This window comes from Lampetra fluviatilis, chromosome 15, assembly GCF_964198595.1.
Source record: "Lampetra fluviatilis chromosome 15, kcLamFluv1.1, whole genome shotgun sequence".
NCBI classification, from domain to species: domain Eukaryota; kingdom Metazoa; phylum Chordata; class Hyperoartia; order Petromyzontiformes; family Petromyzontidae; genus Lampetra; species Lampetra fluviatilis.
In genome coordinates, this window is record NC_136289.1 from 9,867,078 (window position 1) to 9,888,711 (window position 21,634).

Sequence of the window (21,634 nt, forward strand, 5' to 3'; positions counted from 1 at the left end):
CCCTCCTGTGCGGACCAGCGCGTCACTTGAATGGATCTCGTCAGTAGCTCCGCGCGAGCAAATTCCGTGGGCCCGTTCTCTTAGCCACTGCGTCTCGTGACGTGATGTCGATAGCAAAAAAAACCCCAAAGAAACCGGGAGGACAATTGCACACCTTTTATTTTTAAAGGTCGTTAATTGGTTGTACTCGAAAGCTTAAATCGCCATTCCGCTTGCTTGACCGTGACAAATTATTACCATGAAGCATTCCGCGGTCGCAGTGCTGCGAGCGAAGGCAGCAGCTGGGGGAGTTCTCCGACATCTGCCGCAATAATTCCACTTTGCTGCTCGGGCCTTGAGCTCGCTTTGGGAAATAATTGAGTCGGGGATGAGTCCAATTATGTACTCCCTGGGCGTTCGTTATAATGATGTTCACGTATGCCCCAGCCATAAAATATTTACGGGGGGGGGGTAAAAAAAAAAGGAATTATGCTTCCATCATCTCTGGCTTGTGATCAGTCGATAGTTTTTTTTTGTCGGCAGACAAACCGAGTCTTGGCTCAAGGATTATAAGGTTTGTCTCTGATTTTGAAACGTGGGATATTGGAACAACTAATCTTTTGAAGATTACACTGATGTATTTTTTTATTGTGTTATTTCCAATTGTATTCCAAATTGCGCTATTGATGTTGAGACACAGGTGCCCAATTCAGAAGCTTTGCAGATGCCAGTGCTCCACCTCGTGGCAGAGGTCGGTTCCGTAATGTGACCACCGAGAACGACTTTTGAAGGCACTTCAGTCGGCCTCTCTATCCACAATCGGGTCACGCCTTCTTAAGAACCTATGAAGGATTCATATTCTTGGGTTTTTTCGGGTAAAGTCACGTAGGTAAAAAAATTAAATTTAAATTAATAAAAGTAAAATAAAAAATGTAATAAAAATCACGACGTTTTGGAGGCAACACAAGCTTCCGTCTTCAGGTGGAACCGTCAGAGCACGATTGCTGTATCAAGTAAATGAGAAACCCTATGAAGGGTTCCCCTTATGTAAAACCAACAATCTTACGTCTCCAAAAGGTGGAACTTTGCTCTGTTGAGTAAAAAAAGAAGCAAATTGAATGTTCTTTCGATGTCTGCCTTGTGCAGTCCGTCGGTGATCTGGCTGGGAGCCATCGACTAACTCTCTTGGCACCACTATGGGAACCTCATTTGCCAGTAAAAATATGATAATTGGTTATTTACCCTTCTATCTGGCAAAAAAGGTGTCAGTTTTGTTGCCAGATAGAAGGGTAAATAACCAATTATCTCTTGGCACCGTGAACCCAGATTTAAGCACTACGGGCAGTGGCTGGGACGCGAGATTTGAACCCAAGATCTCGGCGGTGACATCTCGGTGTTTCCGGGCCCTGGGCGTTTAATCGCCCGTCATCCCACTGACCTGTCTTTTCAAAGTCCGACTGTCGTTCTTCTCACCATGGACGTCAAGCAGGTCTCAAAATTATGACCTGAAAACTTTCGTGACTGCAGGAATTCATATTCTGACCATTGCTACAGTCTTCATTATAGATTGCCAGTACATTCTAGATTTGAAGCTTTCGTGACTGCAAGGATTCATATTCTTAGGTTTTTTCGGTAAAGTCACGTAGGTAAAAATTTTAAATTAATAAAAGTAAAATTAAAAAAATAAAAAAATCCCGACGTTTCGGAGGCAACACAAGCTTCCGTCTTCAGGTGGAACCGTCACAGCACACTTGCTGTATCAAGTAAATGAGAGATTCCAAGAGATACTACCCCGTATATATACTGGTTGAGGGGGGGGGGGTGAGCCAGGACAGGCCCCCTTTTTATTATTATGGTAAGGTTGGTGCGGCTTGAGACTACGGCTAGTTAATTTAAAAAAAAAAATTACCTATGTGACTTTACCGAAAAAACCTAAGAATATGAACTGCCAGTACACTCGCCCAACTTAATAACCACGCTACAGGAGGTGGGGGGGAGGTGGGGAAGAGGTGGGGGGGGTGGTCTGAGACTCGAAATGATTAAACCCCACACTAGCGCACACTTTCCTTTGCGATACAGGCTCGGTAATTACGGCAATCATCGAGGCTGAAGTGAAGTATGGGGGGGAGGGGGGGAGAGTGAGTCAACGTTTTGTGTGAGCAGCCCCTTTGTGATTCTGACGGATGGCGGGGGAGCTCCCATTCCCATTGACCCTCCTGCTGCTACCAGTTCTGACGAAATACAGCAATGGGGGGGGGGGGGGAAGCACGTCTCTTGCGCTGATCGATAAGCCGTGCCCGTGTACGCCGCGCAGCTTATTCATCAGCCTCTCTTGATTGCAGACATGATTACGTTTTAAACAGGGGGGGGGGCGGGGGGGTTAGAGACCACGCGGGTGTATCGAGCGGATTTGCTGCTTTAATTTTAACGTGTCGCGCCGAGGTTGTGTTCGGGGTGTGTGTTGGGGTAGGCGGTGGAGTTTGGAAATAAAGCAGCGGGCTCCATCGCGATTTACACATCACACACACGTAGAGGCAGCAATAATCGAACGCACGGACGAAACAGGGGCCTATGATGGCCTCGCTTAACCCATTCCACCCCATTGTAGAAGGCTCCTCCAAACGCGTGGTCTTCACAGATGCGTAGTGCTGTGACGTTTTACAAATTGGTGGCCGATGTTGGCATCCGCAGTGGCAATCCCACTCGGTTGGTTGTGCTATGAACCCAGCCACCTGAGTTCGATTCTCAGTCACCCGCTGTCATCATTGGGGATGTAATATTTGAATTTGTTCTGCGCCCACCCCCCCTCTCCCCTTTAACCAACCCACACTGGCCACCGAGGTGAAGTATGGTCAAACAACGCCGATAACCGACACTCCGTGGAGAGGCCTTCAGCAGTGGATTAACAAAGGGCTGTGAAATGTCGTTTATTTATTTTTGTGTAGTGTAAGATTATTTTTCCACTGCTGGTTGAAGGCCTCCCCGTGCCGTGCAGGTCACGGAGGTCATTTGGTCACACTGCGCTACGTTGTATTACACTGTACGTACATCTTCTCTCTTCCCGTATTAACAATTCACCACAACTCTAATGAGAGCCAATTTAACATCGATCAATGAGTCGAATTCAAAGCCACTCCTATAAGCACGGGGCAATGCTCATGGCCAGCCGTCGGCTACATTTTGTGAATTCAACATTTCCATTGTCGGGCTGAGATTACCCAAAGAACAAGCAATGTTTTCGCTTGCCACAAAGTGGTGTTTATTTTAGTCACCCCTGAGAGATGATTGGCTGAGTCATCCCCCCCCCACCAACCCGGCCAGGATTTGAACTTGGGACATTCTGATCGCGAGCCATTTGCTTAAATCACTCCACCGAGCCAATAATTTGTGCTTTGCCAATATATCACTTTCTGGTTCATATTAAGGAGCTATTGTTACAGCTCGGAGGTAATTGTAATTCTCCCTTATCTCCACTTGTAAATGGGTTTAGGGCACCGGATTTTTGTGTTTAATATAGACGTCGCGTAATGATCTCGTTCCGTTGCAATAACTCTTCTCATTCGTTAAACCTAATCTGACTGTGCAGGGAAGTCGCCACTCTCTTTGCAATCCGGGGGATCGCTGGTTGAAAACGATGGTGAAAATTGACAAAATCCCCCTCCCCGCACCCCCCCCCCCGCACCCCCCCCCCCCCGTCTCTGTATTAATGGATGCAGCACAATTAGTGGAGATCTGCAGGTCGCGTACGGAGGAGTAAAGTGCGTGCACTGCACTGCCACCTCTTCCAAGACAGGTTGTGAGTGTGCAAGATTATACCCAAGTACCCTCTCAGATGCGCTCTCTGGAACGCCCCGTTAGTTGAGGCTCTTCCACCAGCATTGGCGTTAGCAAGCAATTGCAGGGCTGCACCTTTAACCGTCATCACTATTAGCTGGGCTATAGAATGTGAGACATCACCTATGTGTGTAACACATTACGGATGGTATTTCATGGGCTTTCATTGTGAGAGCCAAGAAATGATTTTGGAGACAATGGCGCTATAATAACGGGTAAGATGTTCATGTGCGTTTATTTAATGTTTGGGTGTCGTCCTTAACACTGCGGTTACGTTCATCGTAATGGAACTGACGGCCACTGCGATGTGGTCGGCCTTGCCTTGTGGCGCACATCGATGCACGCCACCTGTTTAGTGGCCTGTATGGGTGCCGCAGTGCCGAGATGTGAACTACCTCGCCTGGTAAAACAGGAGCGCGTGGGTTCGATCCCGATCCTGACGCCTGTATATTTGGTGTTTGCGTGGAGTTTTCTCCGGGTCCTCCAGTTTTTCCCATCCACATTTCGAATCAACATCACGCGTTTAGAAAGTATTTGACTGCTATACATTTCCACGTGATAAGCCACTTCGTTGAGCTATCATTTGTGGTCAGGTCGCTTCTGAAAAAGAGCTACATAGCTCAGAAATTAGTTTTAAAAAAATAATCTGCTGGGTGTTAATTGCACACTGTTCATTTTCTGGAAATAAAAATAATGAATTGCTGCAGCGCCGCATATTTACACGTGTGAAATCTAATCGCAGTGTCGGGAATCATTCACCGTGTCACTCGATGACATACATACTCTATTTGACACACATAAGAGACGATCATATATTGTACTTGACGCACGCACGCACGTGTCAATATCTATACCCTGGTTCGCCAGGATTAGGAGATGGTGGAACAGCAAAATGTCAACTCCCATCTGTTCCATCTGCATGGGACAGTGTTTTCCCCGGCACCTGTGGGGTTTTCTCTGGGTGCTCCAGTTTCCTCCCATCTGTAAATGCTCATTTGATCAGCCGATAAACGCCTGAATGTATAGAGGACCGCAGAGCTTGGAGGAGAATATGGCATCTCACCGCCTGGCTGCTTCCCTATTCCCGCTCGTCTGCGGTTGCTCGCGCCTCCCAAGTCGTTCTCTCGCTCTCTTTTGGAGTCTCACGGGGCCCGTTCTGCGCCACCTCTAGGCCGAATGCACCGCATGGCCCAGGTTAGGGTTGAGGCCCGGGCACGTCCTAACTGGTGCACCCCCCCCTCCCCCATCGCTCTCTCTCATCTCGCTCGCTCGTCCCTCCGCCGCCCGTAGATGCGCCTCGTGTGCAAGGACGTGCAGGCGGACACCATGTGCGACGTGCTGCACGACGCCGCCTACCGCCACAAGTGGGACGCGAACGTCATCCAGACGCACGACATCGGGCGTCTCACCGCCAACGCCGACGTCGGATACTACGCCTGTGAGCCCCGCGTGTGTGTGCCCTGCGTGTGTGAGCTCCGCCTGTGAGCCCTGTGTGTGAGCCCCGCGTGTGAGAGCCCTGCATGTGTATGCCCTGCCTGTGAGCCCTGTGTGTGTGCCTCGCGTGTGTGAGCCCTGAGTGTGTGTGTGCCCCGCGTGTGTGTGCCCTGTGTGTGTGTGCCCTGTGTGTGTGAGCCCCGCGTGTGTGAGCCATGCGTGTGTTCCCCCCGTGTGTGAGCCCCGCGTGTGTGAGCCATGTGTGTGTGTGCCCTGTGTGTGTGAGCCCCGCGTGTGTGAGCCATGCGTGTGTTCCCCCCGTGTGTGTGCCCCGTGTGTGTGAGCCATGTGTGTGTGTGCCCTGTGTGTGTGAGCCCCGCGTGTGTGTGTGAGCCCCGCGTGTGTGTGTGCCCCGTGTGTGTGCCCTGCGTGTGAGCCCCGTGTGTCCGCCACGGAAGCAGTGGTGCGGTCGCGTAGAACGCACTGCTGTGCTACGAACCCGGAATCCGTGGTGAATGTTTGAATGGGTCCTGGGCCGTTCCCCTAGGTCGACTCTGCCATAAACAAGTAAACATCAGCACTGGAGAGGCAAATGTTACCAGGCGCCGTGCCCGGCCACCCACCCCCTCGTGTGTCGTGTCGGCCTTTTAGAAGTGCTCGCTACCACCACTTGCCCTGACGGTCTGTTCAAGGCTTTAGGGGGGATGTGTGTGTGTGTGTGTGCTTGTACATCGTTACAGGTAAATTTATCCTGAGCCAATACGAGGACACTCACTGACACGGGTTTACCGGCGTTCGTGAGTTCTCTGCACAGCAGCAACAGCAGCAGCCTGCCGCTTGCACTCTTGCAAGCGGTGAAGTGGTTTCGGGGGACCTCCTGCTGCTGATGTGGGACTGCATTGACAGCGGCAAGGAGGCATCCATCCGGCCTCTCACCAGGTGGCCCTCCCAAGTGCATGGGCAGGGCGGATTTCTGCAAACGACTGATTTACGACGACGTGACCAAGCTGCTTGCCATCCCTCGTGAACATTAACCACAAAGGGGACCGGATTTCGACTCGCGCATTCGGAAGCGAAGGCTTAGGAGGGTGGCATTCTCTTTGCAAACGCGGCAATGATTTAACTCGCCCAGAAAACGAACCTCGCCGAGTCTCTCACGGCGTGGTGGTTTTTAGTTTTTCTGTTCGGAGGGCCCTGCTACATTGGGAGCTTTTGAGAAAAAAAAAGATCCATCAATGCGAGAAACCAGAGAAAACCCGACACGCATACGAGAGGGATAACATTCAAAACTTCACACAGATGGTTTTAAGAATGTTTCGCCGTCCTGCCATATCGTAGCCACCTTCACAAGCCACAACGCTTTGACAGTGCCGGGCAGTCTCCCATCAGGCTCTGTCAATCCACTGCTGGATGAAGGACTCCCCACACTCTGTCGGTCACAGGGGAGATATTAAACCATACTTCACCACACTGGTGAGTGCAGGTGTGTAAAGGGGGGGAGGGGGAGTCAGGACCAGTTCAGATATTGCTCGCAACAGATGTTATATAGAGCTGGGTTCGTAGTGCAGTATGCTAACCACTCCACCACCACTCCCCCTCCCACCCCCCCATCATATATATTTAATGTTATACCCGTAAAAAAGAATGCTTGCATAATCACAACATTGTAACTGGTGCGTACAGGGCACGAGAGCAGCATATGCCGAGGCCACGGAACCACGTGTTGTGATTTTTTTTTTCATGAATTCTTGGCTTGGGGAGCGCGACGCGTGCGAAGCGGCTGCCAGGAGATTTGTTTTGTGACTAGCACAGCCACGAGATGGGCGTGCATCACGAATGAGTGTGAACAGAACTGCTGCTGCTCCTGTGATGTTTCTGTTTCCTATTGCATCTCTTTGCAGGTCTCATGGCGATGAAAATGCAAGATTGCGTCTGTGCGTCCGTGTGTGTGGTGACCCGTGTTCGATTCCCGCTCACGGCCAACACCCAGTGACGATTATCTGAACCGGTTCTGGGCCTCTCCTAGGTCGACTCTGAAATGAGTACCTGGTGCGATGCGTAAACATAGTAGCTGGGGAGACAAAGGCGGCCGGGCGTGGTGTTGGCCACCCACCCCCTCGTGTGCCGTGCTGGCCTTTTATAGGTGCTCGCTAACAGCACTTGTCCTTACAGTCTGTTAAGGCTATACGGGGGAGTGTGTGGGGGGGGAGCGGTGGCTTAGTGGTTAGCACACAATGCATTATTAAACCAGCGACCTGAGTTCGATTCCTGGCCGCGATTAACATCAATGAAGAGTAATATATAAACAGGTGCCGCGTGCCCTTCTCTTCACAAACACCAACTGACCAAAATGGTGAAGTATGGTCAAACACCCCCCCCCCCCCACACACACACGGTGCGGGGGGGGGGGGGTGAGGGATGGGTGCTTGGGAGTCTTCACCAAGAAAATGGATTGACGAATGCCTGTAGACTATTCCCATAATCATCATCATCATCACCATCGTCACGATTACTTTTATACAAGCGAAGCATTGTGTCATTGAGGCCAAACCGCGCGTCGGTTGACATTTGAGCGCCGGATCGTTTCGCGTCTCGGCCGCTGGCTCGGAGCCACCGCGAGCCTCCTGGCTCGGAGCCACGACGAGACGTGGCTCCGAGCAGGACCCTGTGCGCACGCGCCCCCAACTTCGGCCGCGCTGCGGAGAGTTTTGTGTCCCAGGTGCCAAGGCCACGTGGCGGTGCTTGGAGAAGTGAGGCACTCGGTCGGGAAAAGAAAACGAAAAACACCACAAAAAAGCCTCCGTTGCCACCAGTCGAGCGGGTGGACGACGGAGAGAGGAGGAGGGGGGGGGGGACTCAGGGGAGGAGAGGGAAATGGGAGGCGAGGGGTGACCGCAACGACTCCCTTGAGATGAAAATGTCATTGGTGATAATACCGCTGCCTCCGCCGCTGGTGCACGAGCACATTTAAACAATACCACGAAATTATTCAAAGTTAAAACAAATAAGAAAAAACTGAACACGTTCGTCAAATGATGACAACGCTGCGAGTGGCCCTGGTAAGACAAGTGGCGTATGATAAAAATAACGCGACGTTCCTGGAGCAATAGCCCCGTCTTCATAGCATGGGTACGCTGCACGTCTGGGTGTCTCCGCCGCGAACTGCCCACGTGTGGATGTGTGGAGTCACTGACTGCCGGATAAAGGAAGAGGATGGAGCTGGCGAGGCGCGCAATTGCACACGCGTGTGCGGGTCCTTGGCCTCCCCAAGGCCGATGTGTAAACGTCGTCACTGGGGGAGACAAAGGCGGTTAGTCCGTGGTTGCTGGCCCACCCACCCCCTAGTGTGCCGTGGCGGCCTTAATAGGTGCTCGCAAACAGCACTTGCCCCAACAGCCAACGACGGCTGTACGGGGGGGGGGAGGGGCGTTTTTGTGTGTGGGTGTACAATCATGGCCAAGGCGCTTCGGCAAATGTCAACGTTTGCGCGAATGTTCGCTCTGACGTGCGAACGCGCGTCCTGTGCGTCGGCCGTGCGCGTGTTTGTGCATGGGCAGCAGAGTGGCTCCACAGCAAGTGGATCCAGGGTTAGAATCCAACCACTGGTGCCAGTAGGGCCAGGGTTAGAATCTCACCTCTGGTGTCAGTAGGGCCAGGGTTAGAATCTCACCTCTAGTGTCAGTAGGGCCAGGGTTAGAATCTCACCCCTGGTGCCAGTAGCGCCAGGGTTAGAATCTCACCTCTGGTGCGAGTATGGCCAGGGTTAGAATCTCACCCCTGGTGCCAGTAGCACCAGGGTTAGAATCTCACCTCTGGTGCTAGTATGGCCAGGGTTAGAATCTCACCTCTGGTGCCAGTAGGGCCATGGTTAGAATCTCACCTGGTGCCAGTAGGGCCAGGGTTAGAATCTCACCTCTGGTGCCAGTAGGGCCAGGGTTAGAATCTCACCTCTGGTGCCATGCAGTGTAACTGCCATTGCCCAAAACATCCCGATGTTGAAAGAAAAATGAAAAAATGTACGCAGCAAAAACATCACAACCCCCTTGGCGGCATCAAAAGCTTGCCCAAGGCCTTCCTTGAAAAAGAGTCATGAGATTCGGTGAAGCTTTCCTAGGTCAACAACGCGTAATTAATAAAGATCGTTAATACATAATAACGCTCGGACATTAAACCGATACTCGCCCATCCCAAAAGTGGACATGATTTGCTGCTAAGGAGGGAGCCCATTTGAGGGAGCGATGGGCTCCGTCTCCCATTTACAGCCCTGCGCCAGAAATGCGGAATTTCCAGCGGGCGAAATGTCCCCCGGACGCGTAACGCGCGTGCGAGCAAAAACAGCAGCAAAAGCAACCTGTAATATTACTATTATTGTTCCCGTGTCTCACGTTCGATCAACTATCTCCCCACTGACACCCCTCCCCCCCCCATCTGACCCCTAACGAAACAAATTGCAGGGAAGTGCCCGAAGCCACTGAAAAACAGAGACTTTGTCACCTTGAGGTCCTGGCTTCCCCTGGAGAACGATTACCTCATCATCAACCACTCGGTCAAGCACCCGGTACGTACACGTCGAGATGCAATCCAACTACACACACACACAACACGCGGCCTCTCTGTCCATCCACCGCTGGATGAGGGCCCGGTCGTAACTCTTAATTTGACAGTGCCTCACCCACCACCCCACCACGGGTGTGTGCGGGGGATCCGCAGGAACCCAGTGGTCTCAGAGATGTTGAGGACCGCTACGTTACATGCTGCACTTGCCCGATGATTGGTAAACCTGCGATGCGGGGCACAGAAGCACATTGCACGTGCGCGTGTGCGAGGTGCCCACGTTAATTCTAATCGACGCTCTGAACATCTCGTGGGCACGTTGTGTTTAGCAATCGTATGGCATGTGCTGCATGCAATGGCAATTTACATTCGAAGGGAAGGTGCAACTGATGAACGATTATGCGGTGTTGGTGATTGCTGGCTGAGCATGGTTTTGAGTTTCACGGGTGCCTACATGGGGAGGGGGGTGGGGCGGAATTTGTCATGACCCGTGTAACCGTGGGTTAGCGCACTGCGCTACGAACCCGGCGACCCGAGTTCTATTCCCACTCACGGTTCTGATAATCGCCAATCTAGCGATTATCAGAACCGGCCCTGGCCCTCCCCTAGATCGACCCAGCCTCAAATGAGTACCTGGTGCGGTGTGTAAACATCACCACTGGGGAGACAAATGCGGACCGGGCGTGGTGTTGGCCGCCCCACCCCCTCGTGTGCCGTACCGGCCTTCATAGGTACTACTCGATAACAACACTTGCCCCAGCAGTCTAAGACTATACGGGGGATCTTTGTCTTTGTTATGGCCTGCGCGTGCCGTTACGTAACAACGCAGCGATTGTTATGTTTGCGTGGTAAAGTCACTTCCCGGAAACGCTGCACCCAGTGCTGCGAAAACAAAAAAGCCTTGGTTAGGCGCTTCGGGTACGTGGGTGGCGAGTTGGTTACGATGTTGGTTACGATGTTGGTTACGATCTGCGGTCGCATGGTTTTTTGGTGAAGGCGAGAGTGTTTTTTAGTTTTTAGTTGTGGGTTTTCCCACGGCACAGGCATCACCCGCCAAGTTTACCAAATTGCAAGAACAAAGTTTGATTTACACGCTACACTTGCCTGATGATCGCTAAACGCATGATGAGAAGCACACGTGTACACTATACTGTGCACACACACACAAAGATCCCCCGTATTGCCTTGTCAGACTGTTGGGGCAAGTGCTGTTAGCGAGCACCTATGAAGGCCGGCACGGCACACGAGGGGGTGGGTCGCCAACACCACGCCCGGCCGCCTTTGTCTCCCCAGTGGCGATGTTTACACACCGCACCAGGTACTAATGTGTGGCTGAGTCGACCTAGGGGAGGCACAGGACCAGTGAAGATTATCGTCACTGGTGTTGACCGTGAGCGTGAATCGAACTCGGGTCCCCGGGTTCGTAGCGCAGCGTGATAACCGTTACACTACGGCTCCCCACACACGCACTGACGCACACATTGAGCTCTCATCTCAACTTGAATCATTGTTTAGTAATCATTAGGCACGTGCAGCGTGCTCGGGTCGTTTTGGGGGTTTTGCTGTCCTCTGGGTTAAAGTAATTGTTCAGTGTCTGAATTAAATGTTATCTTGGCGTCGTGGGTATGTTGTGTTCGTTTTTGCTGCGGTCTTGGTGTACGATGATCATTGGGCTTTGGGTTAGTGGTAACGATAGGATTTGGGTGAAGTGAGTTGTTTTAGTAAGAATCCAAGACTGTTCATTCACTGGCAGAAATTCCAACGGAACTTTGTCCAGCGTGAGGCTTTAAAATGCTTTACGGAGTGAACTAGCTTTAACTCTGTGCGTGTCTGTAGCGCCACCTTCTGACTCTGTGCGGCCCTGGGTTAGGAACTCCAGATCAAAGCAGCGTAACAAAAAAGGGAGTCGCAACAGTGGGTCAAGAATTGGGCAAAAGAAGAAAAAACCACACACGGCAGCGAAATAATGAAATAAGTAAGGCCGAGAGAGATGACAGCCACACGGAACTAAAGGAAGAAAAGTCAACGGCGAGCATTCCCTCCAGCCGTAGATGGAGAATGAACGATGTATGTACGATGAACTTTTTTTGCACCATACGTAGCCTACCTTGCTTATCTGTGGTGCGTGGGAAGGGCAACGAACTAAACACAAAAAGCCGTTTTTAAGAAATGAGTTTTCAATCTCGACAATTATTTAAAAGTGCACAGCTTAATTTGCTTCCTAATATGGGAATGAAGATCGTTCCAGACGGCCGCAGAAGTGCACTTGAAGCACGCGATGCAGTGACCGCTATCTTCGTTTGACGGCGAGCCAAAACGTTTGATGGTGAGCCAAAAGTTTGATGAGCCAAAAACCGGGGGTAGCGCGGATGGGGTTTCCACGGTAACCCCGGTGCTGCTCCCCCCTGCGAAAGGGACCGAGAAATCGCCGCCAAACGATGATGATATGGATAACAATAACCTAATTATAGTCATCGTTTGGCCAGCTGTGTGATGTAACACCGAATAGGCAAATTAAAGTGCTACACAATAAAACCGATTATGCAAAGGGCTGAATACACTCGTGGCTTTTTGTGTTTATCTTTTACACCGTGCCCAGGAAAGCACTCCCCCGCCGTGTCCATAAGCGTTTCGGTGACTGTTTAACAATGAATGGCTCGCAGAGTGATGTATTCGTTGTTTTGTGTTAGCGAGGCAAGGGCCGTCGCAAACCCCCGTCCGTGCCAAATCGCTCCGCAAATTCCACGACAGAAATTGTACGCATGCTATACCATGCATGCATGCTGAACTTCTTTCGAAGCCGGCATGCAAGCCAACCGTGCTCATTCGGAGGTACGGAAGGGTGATTAGGGGTTGGGGCGGGGGGAGGGGTTTACAATTGATCATTATCCCGGTCTGAAAAAAAAAATTCTCACACGCGGTCTGTCGAAGTCACGTCACGGTTGGATGGTCGGACATCCCTTAAAACCGGGGCCAACCTCATGGCGCTGATTGTGTTATAAACGAAGTTTAATGCGGGGGGAGAGGGGGGGTGTGTGTGTGTGTGCGTGGGGGGTGTGGGGGGGGGCGTACGCAATCAATGCACGCCACCACGAGACGCCTTGCCAGCCCCATTGAATCACCGCTGCAATTATCTGTATATTACCGTTGTCGTGGCAACCACCCGGAGGGGGGTGGGTGTAGCTCGGATGGCGTTGCCACGGTAACCCCGGTGCTGCTCCCCCCCCCCCCCACCTCTGCGAGAAGGGGACCCGAGCAAGCGCCGGCAAAAGGCCGCGCGCTGCAAGGGCTCGCTCCCGACGGCCGCGTGCGGGCTCTTGTCGACCGATGTCCATTCGCGAGCTCCGTGTGGCGTGCAAGGCTCTCCCACGGGCGTTTCTTCTCGATGAGCGCGCCTTGTGCGTGATGGAGCCTGTGAAACTCACCCCCCCAACCCCCCCCCCCCCAACACACAACCGCCCCCTCCAGCCACTAGAGGCCGCTACAAAAAAATGTACGCAAAAATGTAAATGGGTTTTAAAAAAAAATGTAATCGTGAGTCAGTGGCAATGCACTCGGCGAGTGGGCGAGTCTTTAACGACCTCTGATAACGATGGTGATGACGACGACGACGACGATGTCGACATTGAATTCGTTGCCAGTGTCGGTGATTGATGGTGATGATGATGATGTGATTTGCGAATACTTGGCAAAGAGCAGACAATTTGTTAAGTCATAAGGGAGGCGAATTGCCGTGTAATCGCATCACATGGCAAGCATTTGGTGGTGAATGCATCCGTATGTAGATGCATGCATGTGCTTAAGTGCAGTATATCTCTCTCTGTGCGCGTGTGTGGGGGGAGCGGTGGTGTAGCGGTTAGAGCGCTGTGTTAAGAACCCAGCGACCCGAGTTCGATTCCCGCTCACGGTCAACACAAGTGACGATTATCTGAACCGGTTCTGGGCCTCCCCTAGGTCGACTTAGCCTCGAACGAGTACCTGGTGCGGTGTGTAGTAAACATCGCCACCGGGGAGACAAAGGCGTCCGGGCGTGGTGTTGGGCACCCACACCCTCGTGTGCTGTGCCGGCCTTCATAGGTGCTACTCGCTAACATCCCTTGCCCCAGGAGTCTGTTTCAAGGCTATACGGGGGACCTTTGTTTTTATGTTATAAAACAATTGTTGTGCCGGGGCAGTGGCACAGCCGTTGTGAGCGCACGTGCCCTACACACCCGGCCCCTTGAGTTTGATACCTGGCCACGGCTAAAATCGGTGGCAAGTGATGTTCTGCCAACCAGCCCTTGGGCCCCGTTTACCCCAAAACTTGCACCTGGCCAGCGTGGTGAAGTGATGGTCAGATGGTTGCACGTGCGTAAACACGTTTTAGCATGAGCAATATGCACTCGCACGGTCTTCTATGTCAGTTGAGTTCCCCAAAGAGACCTCCCCACGTCTCCTGCAGCAGCCTCTCGTGGCCTCCTCCACGCTTCGTCCGTTTATGCGCTGAATATGCGTTTATCCCGGACGAGCCCGATGAGCTATGAAGCTGTTTCCGACAGATGTCAAGTTGTTGGGGACGATTCCTCACCTTGTCAATCCAGCGCGTGGCCTCTTTATCAGCAGTTGGGAAACACAATTTTTGAAGAATGTTGCTTTGCATTGCTGCAACTGATTTTCGTCGGGGCCTGCATTATTAATCCCTCCCCTGCCGTACTATCCGCTATCCTCTACCCAATTTCCACACTACCCCTTGACGGCTGGAAGGCAAAACATATTGAAGACATCACTTCCCACGCGCGCGTGCGCACAAGCACGAACGCACGCACGCAAGCGCCACGCGCGCGCGCGCCAAAACGTCACGCGCTCGCTCGGGCACGGAGATGGCTTTGTATTTTTTTCCCACCGCAGTCATGTGTTTTTTTTTTGTGATTGTGTTTTCATATAGATTTATGTTGCTCTTGATATTGCATTGTGATTTTAATCGTTAAAATAAATGAGCCCATTCACGTCTTTCCTCCGCAAGTCTACTCGCGCAACTGCTCCTGATTGAATGCGATTTTTTTGTGTGTTTGTGCGTCGGAAACAAATTGACCTGACCCCCCGCGCACCCGTTGCGCTACGTACCGGTGCGGCTGCACGTGGCCTCCACGGACGACAACGTGAATCCTTATTATTCTTTTTTCTCTTTTTGTTGTCGCTCGTCAGAAATTTCCGCCGAAGAAGGATTTTGTCCGAGCGGTGTCCATCCTCACAGGCTACCTGGTGCGGTCTCACGGGAACAACGGCTGCACCCTCATCTACCTGACCCAGCTTGACCCCAAGGGTACGCGTGACACCAATGCCCCCGCCCCCCCCCCCCCCATGTGGCCTGGTTCGCTTCTTGTGTCGTGGCAAACGATGCGAGCGCTCTTTCCCCCCCTCCCCTCCTAAAAATAACCTTTTTTATTTTACCAGGTAAGGCCCACTGAGCTATATAGCTCTTCTTCAGAAGCGACCTGCACATCGCAAATGATGGATTCTCACAAAGTGGCTTATCATCACGTGGGAAATGTCTTGCAGCCAAACACTCTGAACGCATGTTCATTCTAAACGTGGTGGGAAAAAACTGGACGACCCTGTAGAAAAATCCACGTGACCACGGGGAGAGAGACACGCAAACTCCAAATATACAGCAGGCGCCGGGGTCGGGATCGATGCAGAGGGTCATGCGAAACCCCGGTTTTAAGTGCGGCGAATTATAGTTTTTTTGTTAAGGTGCGGCTCTGTAAATTCCCTACCCATGCCGTCGCCGGCAGAAGATCTTTCCGCTATAACGCTTATACTGACCAGCGTTCACTTATTTTCACGGGGGGGGCACTTTTGCCGATAAGACATAATCCGTGTGAGGGCCACCACACATTTTAAACCATTGGGATTGACAGCACAATGTGGGGCGTTTTCACATTCGTGTGTTGACGGGGGCTGCACGTCAGGGGCCGCACTAAAAGCCATCGGGGGGGCCACCAGTGGCTTTGGCAATGAAGAACAACAACACTGGCTTGTACGAATCGAAAAACTATCGACGGCGGTACACGCACGGGATTGACGATCGCGAGTGAGCCCTTAGCGACAGAGCGAAATAACTCTGGTCCTTCTGCTGTACTGGCAGTGGTACACAAGCGCAGATGAAACAGTTCAACACGTTCTCCAGTGGGTGGCCTTATAAGGAAAATATATTTTTAAATGACGTTTTAGGTAATGGCCCTTCTACATAGCATGTATATAGCTGTGCCAGAGAGAGAGAGTACCAGTAAGAGGATGCATTTTACACCAAGGGAGCCTGACAATGAAATATTTAAACTGTTTTCAAATTAGAATATGAGCAGTTGCCTAAATATTCGCTTTTGGGTAACAGACAAACCGACGCATAGCATCATCAGCAGCAGCATCATCAGCAACATCAGCAACATTAGCAGCAGAATACAGAGCAGGGGAAGTCACAGCAGTTGCAGAATTCACAGCAGAAACGGAAATCGCAGCAGCAGCAGCAGCATGCACAGCGAGCAACAGGAGAAGAATGCCCAGCAAGATAATTCAGAGCAGAATACACAATACTCAGCAGGGGAATAGCTAGCAGGATGATTTGCAGCAGCAGCAGCAGCATTCACAGCAAACAGCAAAATTCACAGCAACAGCAGCAGAACGCACACCAGCACCAGATTTAGCAGTGGCAAAGCAAATGTATACGGCAGTAGCAGCAGAATCCACTTGCAACAGCAGTCGTGTTCCTGATGCCGTATCTGTAAGGGGGGCGAGGAGGTGGGATCAAGCAGTCATCCTTGCACGCAGCAGCAGCAGCAGCAGCCATGGGGAGCAGCTCCAGTGATCAGAGCAGAGCTGCTCCTTGTGCGAGCACAGGGAATAAAAATGTTAAATCAGGGAATAATGCCCACTCGCAATTAGGAATCAGCAGTGCAAGGAATTTGATTAAGTGAAAGCTAATGAAGTGTCTGCTCCTCTTATGCAAATTGTGCGTGGATTAAAAAAAAATTAGATTGCAATTATTTATGGAGGGGTTTCCGCAAATGTTAGCTTCCCCTTTGCAACCCGCTGTGGTAAGCGTCTTCGTCTTTACAAGCCTTCTACATTGAGGGTGCCGTGGTGGCGAGATGTTAACTACCTCGCTTGGAATACAGAAGGCCTTGGTTCGATCCAGACCCTGACGCCTGTATATTTGGAGTTTGCATGTCTCGTTCTCCGTAGTTGCATTAATCTTTCTCCCAAGTCCTCCAGTTTTTCCCTTCACATTGAGAAACATGCGTTTGGGAGTATTTTGCTGCGATAAATTTCCACGTGATAATCCACTTAATTGGGCGATCATTTGTGGCCAGGTCGCTTCTGAAAAAGAACTACATAGCTCAATGGGCCTTTCCTGGTGAATACATATAGTTTAGTTTTATAGTTTTAAGTATAAATACACTTGTCGCACACTCACTGCACTAGCCCGATGATTGCTAAACATGTCCCAAATGACGAGGTGCAAAGGGTTGGATCAAACTGAAGCTCAACAAAAATCTCTAGCTTCTACTTAAATCACAATTCGAGACTTGTTGGGGAAAGTGCCGTTAGCAAGCACCTAATGAAGGTCGGAACGGCACACGAGGAGGGGGTGGGTGGCCAGCACCCACGCCCGGCCGCCTTTGTCTCCCAATTGGCTCGAAATTTACACATCGCACCGGGTACTGTTAAGACCTCGGGGGAGGCGCAGAACCAGTTCAGATAATCATCAATGGTTTTGGCCTTGAGAGTGGGGAATCGAACTCGGGCGGCTAGGTTTGCAGCGCAGCTTACACACGTAAACATTATATCACGATCAATTTTGATGCTCAAATGTGACAGAGACCCCCCCCCTCCCCCCCCACACACATGCAGAGTTATTCGCGAAGGTTCCAGACGGTCACCGTACGCACAAACCTTTATTTTTGGCTCCAGATAAGTAAATACAGGGTGCTTCAAAAAAATGTTAACACTTACATGGGACTATCGTTTTTAATGGCAAAAGACATAATACACTGTAACAAAATCTATGTTAGTAGCTACAAAAAGTCTCCACTTATTCGCCATCATTGTCAACACGTGCCTGGAATCTTCTCCAGGTGGTCTCCAGAGCCCGGAGGAGGCACATTTCTCGCGGTGTTGTTTAAAATTTTCAGAAGTGTTGAAACATGTTTTTCTAGCAGCCGGTACAGGGTGCTCCTTTTAATAGACACCCCGCTAAAATAATACGGTGAAAATCGCAATCCACCGGGTCTCCCAGCAACCTTAATACATTCATTACTTACGTTTACGCATAAGATGTGGAGCCGAACGTTGCACAACAATATAGAGTCAGGGAGAGAGAGCGAGCGAGAGAGAGAGAGCTTGCAAATTAGTGGGGTGTCTCTAAATGGATCGCCCGATGCACGGCACCAAATGAACGGGGAGCAAAAATACGGCAACAACGTTACACTTAAAGGAAGGCCCCCCCCCCCCCCTCCGTGTCGCCCACCGATCTGTAATGCACGCATCAAATGTTCTGACTCTCTTCGCTGTCGTGTATGGGAAGCTGTCGTTTTTTGCATAGAGTTTAGTCGCCTGCTGGGGTGGGGGGGGGTGAATAGGTGATCAGTGGGGCGTCTCTAAATGGATCTCTCCCGCGCCACCCATAATGTGAACTGGCTTCATCTTGCGTTGTTCCATGGAAGTGAATAATCCTGTCGGATAAACCCAACGAAGCCACAATTGGGTTTTGCTTTTGTAATGCAAAGCAGACATTTTGCTAATTGCAAAACGACTGGTTTTGGAAAGTCGGATAGAAAAGAGAGAGAAAAATTCTTGACTGCATTTATTGAATTTAAAATATCGAATTACTTCACAGCGTACCTCCATTATCTTTCCTCGGATGTTGAAAAATCGTCGTTGGCTCGAGGATGACTTTTAAATGCGTTTTTTTTGTGGGTTGTAAATGTTTCAACGCGGGATGCAATTTGCCATTTATAAATCGACATGCAGTCATCGCAACAACATTTGCAGAATGGTCGCGAAAGTATCCCCACCCCCGGATGGAATGTTAATGCCATCCGAAAAAAAAAAATCTTGGTAAATTTCAAACGATGAATGAGGAATGTAAATGAGCCAGCATCGCCCAAATACCTCAAATGTCTCTAAATCCCTCCAATCGAGTCCATCATCAACGGCAAGATCTCACTCGCCGTCTTTAAGATCCTCCACGGACTCGGGCTTTTACCTCCTCCTCTCTCATCTCTCTCCACTCCCTCCCGCGCGCTCTTCTACCGCTCCCCTCTCAGCTCTTTCCACTCCCTCACACGAGTTATCTTACCTCTCATCTCTTTCCACTCCTTCACATGAGCTCTCATACCCTCCCCTCTCATCTCGCTCTACTCTCCCCAACGTGCTCATCACTCCAGCAACCAAGGTCTTCTGTCAAAACCCTCCGTAAACTTTCACCCAATGGGAGGTCCATCCTTGTCATCTTCTGCCCCCCCGCCCCCCCATTGCTCTGTCTGCACTGCTGTGACCCCACCCCTGTTCGAGTTCAGACTCGAGACTACTTCCCCCATTCTATTCTCCCTAGGGCGTTCTCTTGCTGTGACGTGTCCTTTGTATGCACGGTATTGCAACATCATCTCTATTTCCCCTCCGGGTTCGTAGAATTCTAGCCCTCGTTTGCTGCTCGGGCTGAAGCCATCGCCTCGCTATCATTGAGAAACACGGGTGGCTGAAGTGCAGGTTTGAACCCAGCTCGGTGTTCTGACTCCTGAGTGGTCACCCACCCAAGCACGACCCAGGCTCCAGGCTGCTTAGCTTGCAAAAAGTAATGAAATAGGCGGTCCTCTGGTGGCTGGTTTGAGCTATATTTTTTATTTTACTACTGAGCTATGTAGCTCTTTTTTCAGAAGCGACCTGGCCACAAATGATAGCCCAACGAAGTGGCTTATCGTGTGGAAGTTTATAGTGGGTCAAATACTGTAAACGCGTGATTCTAAATGTGGAGGGGAAAAAAACCGGAGGACCCGTAGAAATATCCACGCGACCAGGGGGGGGGCGGGGAGAACATGCAAACTAAAAAATAGACGTGCATCATGGTCAGGATCGAGGCTACGACCTCTTGTGTATCAGGCGAGGGAGTTAACGTCTCGCCATCGTGGCACTCTCTCGACGCTGCGTCATGTGAAGAATAAGCAGAGCTGCTGGCTTAATCCCAAAACACATTCCTGCGGAGGGAGCTGGTAGGAACGTTGGGTTGCTCGGTCAATGGGCAGGGTCAACGGCGGCGTGGTGTATTCCGCAAATATGGCCGACTGTGAGGGCGGGCACAAGCCGGCGTGAGTAGGTTAAACGTTGAGTTTTATAAGGACACCACGGGGTGACCAGCCCCTCCCAACCCCTCTCCCCACCCAGCCCCACCCTCCCCACCCAGCCCCTCCCTGCACGACGGACACAATAATCCCCTGTGGGCTGGTGTAACAAGGAGGTTCCTACCAGTAAAATATTTTACATGATCACAAGTGTATTCACACCATGGTGACTTAACCAAACATTTTTCTGGTAAGATTGTATGTTTTTTAAAACGTCTGTCTCGCATAGATGCCCATGATACCGACGATGGTGGTGGCAGTGATAATGGTGAAGTTTATGATGATGATGATGACAATAATAATTGTGCTTGCTTAAATGCCTCAGAAGCTAAAAGTGCCTTACATCTCCTTGAAAATAATTTGAAGGGCACCCCCAGGGGCAGCTGTCCCTGTGCAGCACAACGTGACTCGGCACCGGACTGCCCCAGTACAGGAGGGGATGATCAATAGCGGCGGCGGTGGTGATGATGATGACGACGACAATGATCATGTTGCTGATTGGCGTGATGATGATGATGATGACAATGATGACGATGACACTGATTCTCATCGCCAGGCTCCTTGCCGAAGTGGGTGGTGAACCGGGCTTCTCAGATGCTGGCTCCGAAGGTAACATTAGCTTCCCATGTCCGAAACGAGAGCCGACGTTCGCTTGTACAATTCTTCATTTTATTCGCACACCCGTCCCCACGTAGGTGTAAATGAAAAACAAAAAAGTTTCGTCATAATCCTCCCCATGAATTCACACCTGCCAACCGCCAAAGTTTTTGTTTTATATATATGTTCGCGAGCGGCGGCGGCTTCAGTGGCTCCGGCTCCGTGTAAGGGGGCAGAGCGCTGTCCCGCTGCTCTGGCGTGACGCTCGCGCCGTGTGGTGCACGAAGCAATCCGCAGGCTCCCCCACTCGCGATGAGGGGTGCCCCTCCAACCTTCTACCCCCCACACCCCCGTCCCTCTGCCTTACACGGCGCCCCCCCCCCCCCGCTGCCCCGTCGCCCACAATCCTTTCTACAACTCTGCAAATCATCATTCGTATCATCACTAAAGACAAAGATCCCCCCCTCCCCATATAGCCGAACAGACTGTTGGGGCAAGTGCTGCTAGCGAGTAGCACCTGTGAAGACCGGCGCCGTGGCACACGATGGGGTGGGTGGTCAGCACCACACCCGTCCGCCTTTTTTTTGTCCCCAGTGGCGACGTTTACTACACATCACACCAGGTACCCATTTGAGGCTGAGTCTACCTAAGGGAGTCCCAGGACCAGTTCAGAGAATCGTTACTGGTGTTGGCCGTGAGCGGGATTAAAAGTCGGTGTCGCCGGGTTCGAGCGGCCACCAGGTTAACCGCCACGTCACCTATTTGCGTTTCGCTCTCCGTATTTTGAAATCGGTAGCCGCGGAGTCCCGTGAAAGTCGCCGTCAGTGAGTTGGGTCCCCCCCCCCCCCCCCCCCCGAGTC

The 21,634-nt window shown here is 51.3% G+C and overlaps 1 protein-coding gene across 1 annotated transcript in view; it reads left to right on the plus strand.

Moving 5' to 3' along the window:
* Positions 1-21,634, plus strand: part of LOC144936204 (START domain-containing protein 10-like) — a 46,006-nt gene that overhangs the window by 16,469 nt on the left and 7,903 nt on the right. The window contains exons 2-5 of the mRNA XM_078863185.1: positions 5,104-5,251; positions 9,702-9,805; positions 14,986-15,103; positions 20,734-20,786. Of these exons, the coding sequence (XP_078719311.1) occupies positions 5,104-5,251; positions 9,702-9,805; positions 14,986-15,103; positions 20,734-20,786 (423 nt within the window). The remainder of the gene's footprint in view (positions 1-5,103; positions 5,252-9,701; positions 9,806-14,985; positions 15,104-20,733; positions 20,787-21,634) is intronic.